The sequence below is a fragment of the Lepisosteus oculatus genome, chromosome 1 (genome assembly GCF_040954835.1).
Source record: "Lepisosteus oculatus isolate fLepOcu1 chromosome 1, fLepOcu1.hap2, whole genome shotgun sequence".
Taxonomy (NCBI): Eukaryota; Metazoa; Chordata; class Actinopteri; order Semionotiformes; family Lepisosteidae; genus Lepisosteus; species Lepisosteus oculatus.
Window position 1 is genome coordinate 28,687,955 of NC_090696.1, and position 2,912 is coordinate 28,690,866.

The 2,912-nt window shown below is 42.4% G+C and overlaps 1 protein-coding gene across 2 annotated transcripts; it reads left to right on the forward strand.

The window, feature by feature from the left end:
• Positions 1-221: 221 nt before the first annotated feature.
• Positions 222-1,800, forward strand: LOC102688298 (homeobox protein not2-like). Of its 2 annotated transcripts, none has more exons than XM_015344555.2 (3): positions 222-658; positions 799-986; positions 1,277-1,800. In XM_015344555.2, the coding sequence occupies exons 1-3, from the start codon at positions 289-291 to the stop codon at positions 1,475-1,477; spliced, it is 759 nt and encodes a 252-aa protein (XP_015200041.2). In that variant the 5' UTR covers positions 222-288; the 3' UTR covers positions 1,478-1,800. The 2 variants fall into 2 exon arrangements, with proteins under 2 accessions (XP_015200041.2, XP_006629626.3); XM_006629563.3 differs by having other exon boundaries at positions 802-986.
• Positions 1,801-2,912: the final 1,112 nt, after the last annotated feature.

Sequence of the window (2,912 nt, forward strand, 5' to 3'; positions counted from 1 at the left end):
CCTTTCTCTGTTTAAGTTTCCTCTAAAGTCTTGTCCTGGACAAGGACATTAGGATATTGACAGTCGCAGCATGTCAGTAGTCAATCAATTAATTGAATCCCTTGTCGGACCGGTCATTTTTTCTCATCTGCTACTTAAGAAGACAAAAGCGCAGCGGGGGTCTTTTGACACGTAAGGGCTGTGAGGTGGGTATAAAAGGAGGCACCCATGCCTGTTTGGGACAGACCGAGGAACATCTACCTGTGGATCCGCACGGTTTCTCCGACTAGCTCTCCGGGGTTTGGAACGATGCAGGTCCCAGCTATGCCTCTTGGAATGTACGGGTACCACTTGCAGTCTTGGGCGCCTGTCTACCCAGAATACGCAAGCAACAACAGCCCTGTCCCAAAACCTTCCAACGGGAAATCTTTCACCATCGACGCTTTGCTGGGCACGTCTGAGCAGCCTTCCGCGACGTGTGAGCGGGCAAGCCCTCCTCACTGTGGAGGAAACTGCCAGCCTGCTGTCCCTCCGCTGTCGCTCCAGCCACCGCTGTGCCCGCAGATGGCTCCGCACCTCTACACGCCGAACTTTCTGCAGTCGCACTCGGGATACCCTGTTTGCTACTACCCGCACCTCTCTTACCAGGAGCCCTGCCGCGGAGGTTTTTACACTCAAGGTACATTTCAACTTCTCCTTTTGGCTTTTGCGAATTTCAGTCGTCGTATGTTGGTATTCCGCTGCGAGGAAAACCTCTAAATAAAGACAAGACCGACACTCTTTGGTATGGTACTTAATATTTTTCATTTATTTTGGCAGCAGACCCCCATCTTTCAAAGAACAGCGTGCCATCTTTCAAACACAAGCCGGGGAAGTCAAAGCGAATGCGCACCATCTTCACCAACTTGCAGCTCTCCCGGCTGGAGAAGGAGTTTGCGCGACAGCAGTACATGGTCGGCTCGGAGAGATTCGTCCTGGCGTCTTCCTTGCAACTCACCGAGGCACAGGTAGGCTTATACGTTCGATTATATCAATACACGTGTTGATTACTCCACTGTTCGGCAATTAATCGGCAACGGACTAGCACACCTCCGGCCTCGTTTCGAAAAGTTCGTTTTCAAACTACTTCTAAGCTTTTTAAAAAAATATTTAGTTCATGGGTGGAGTGGCCAGTCATTGCAACCACTTGAGTTAAAAGAAAATGAACAAGACGTATGTGTTTCGTGTGAGAATTCAGGGAGTCATGACAATACCCCAGCGATAATAACCTTTATTTCGTTTCTTCCTTCTTATCTAGGTTAAAGTTTGGTTCCAGAACCGCAGGATCAAGTGGAGGAAACAGACTCTGGAGCAACAGCAAGCGAAACTGGCGAAGCTTGGTCTCGCGTCGCCGGAAGACAGCGCGGACTCTCAGCAGGGCAGCGAGGGCAAGCAGGAGGAAACTGACGGCTCCGAGGAGTCCGTAGACGAACTCGAGGTCTCCTCGCCCCAAAGCTGAGGGGCTTCCAGCTTGAACTGTCCCTTCCTGAGCTCCACAGCCACTCGACTGTATATAGCCAATTGTATAATACATATTGTATAGCCTCAATATTTTAAGATTTGTACAAATGTGTAAAATATGTATATTACACGTTGGCTTTTTGCAGCGCAATGTTATTATTTATGATACATGTATATATGATTTGCACCCGAAGGAAGCTCAACAACCAAAGCGTTGAGTCGCCTTTTTTATTTTCCAGTGTGGAATTAACTGTTAGTTGTTACTATGTAGCGAACGCACCCTGACACAGCTCCTTACTCAGTACTATTTATTACCTTGTATTAAAGGAGGACTAATAATAAAAAGCGATTTAAAAAAAATCAGCCCTGAAATTGTGTCCTTAATAAGAGCGAGTATGTCCGGAAATGGCTGTGTTAAATTCAATCTAGTTTTCACGATGCAGCTCAAAATCATTCAGCCTAAGAAGCAGTTTACAGAAGCAGTTTAATACACCATAATTTGGTGTATTGCCCATTGTTTTTGTGATCTTTTCAGAGTTTGATCCATGAGCAATTTTTGTATCGAAGTAGGTTTATCGTCTATGTGTTTTTTACCTTTTCGGTCAGACTCCGTAAGAAGCGAGCGCTATGGTACTCTGCATCACATGCCCCTAACTCTTCGTGTAAAGGCGTGCTCTGTGTTCTCGCCCTTGAGGATTTGTCTGACAACAAGAGCAATGAGCTTCAGTTTGGCCCCTTGAATCTCTAGATTTGAGAACGTGATCTTAAATCGAATGCAATGTACATTAATACACTGTAAAAGCGGCGAAAGTATTTCAAAGTTTTGGAAATTAAACAACTTCTGAAAGAACAACAATAAATAATTGCACGATGGACAAGATGACAATTTTTGTTATAAATAAATTTTCCATAGAAAAAGCACACAATTCCTATATAACCTTCAGTCTGTAAAATTGATTTTCTCTTTATCAATGCCGTTGTACACCTGAGTTTCATACAGATCAGTGGGTCCGACAAGCGCCAATTAGTACATTAAGTCGGTCTTAATATAATTATACATTAGAAATTTAAGGTGCAGTATTTGTTTTAGTAAACAAATGTATGTTTAATTTGTACCGAAAAAAATTATCCCACTATTAGAAACTTTGAAAAATTTGTTTTTTTTAAATCATTATGAATCACATTCTTCATAGAATTGTACGGATCCTTTTCGCCTCGAATATTATATTAGAGGGTAAATAAAAGTGAAGAGGACTCATATATTTTATTTAAAAACGAGCAGCACCTAAATTTACAAGAACTTTGTCTAAAAAATAAAATTAAATAAACTTCGTTTTTCAGATGAAGTTAATGATAAAAATACACAAACCCCACTTAAACCACAACATTGTGCAAATTACGGTATAAAAACACAAATATGTTTTGTTTACTCA

Bases quoted from the DNA above. Each gene is read 5' to 3' on its own strand.
- LOC102688298 (XM_015344555.2), top strand. From the start codon at position 289: ATGCAGGTCCCAGCTATGCCTCTTGGAATGTACGGGTACCACTTGCAG. The intron at 659-798 runs GTACATTTCAAC...TTATTTTGGCAG, and splicing joins CGGAGGTTTTTACACTCAAG to CAGACCCCCATCTTTCAAAG. The intron at 987-1,276 runs GTAGGCTTATAC...CTTCTTATCTAG, and splicing joins TGCAACTCACCGAGGCACAG to GTTAAAGTTTGGTTCCAGAA.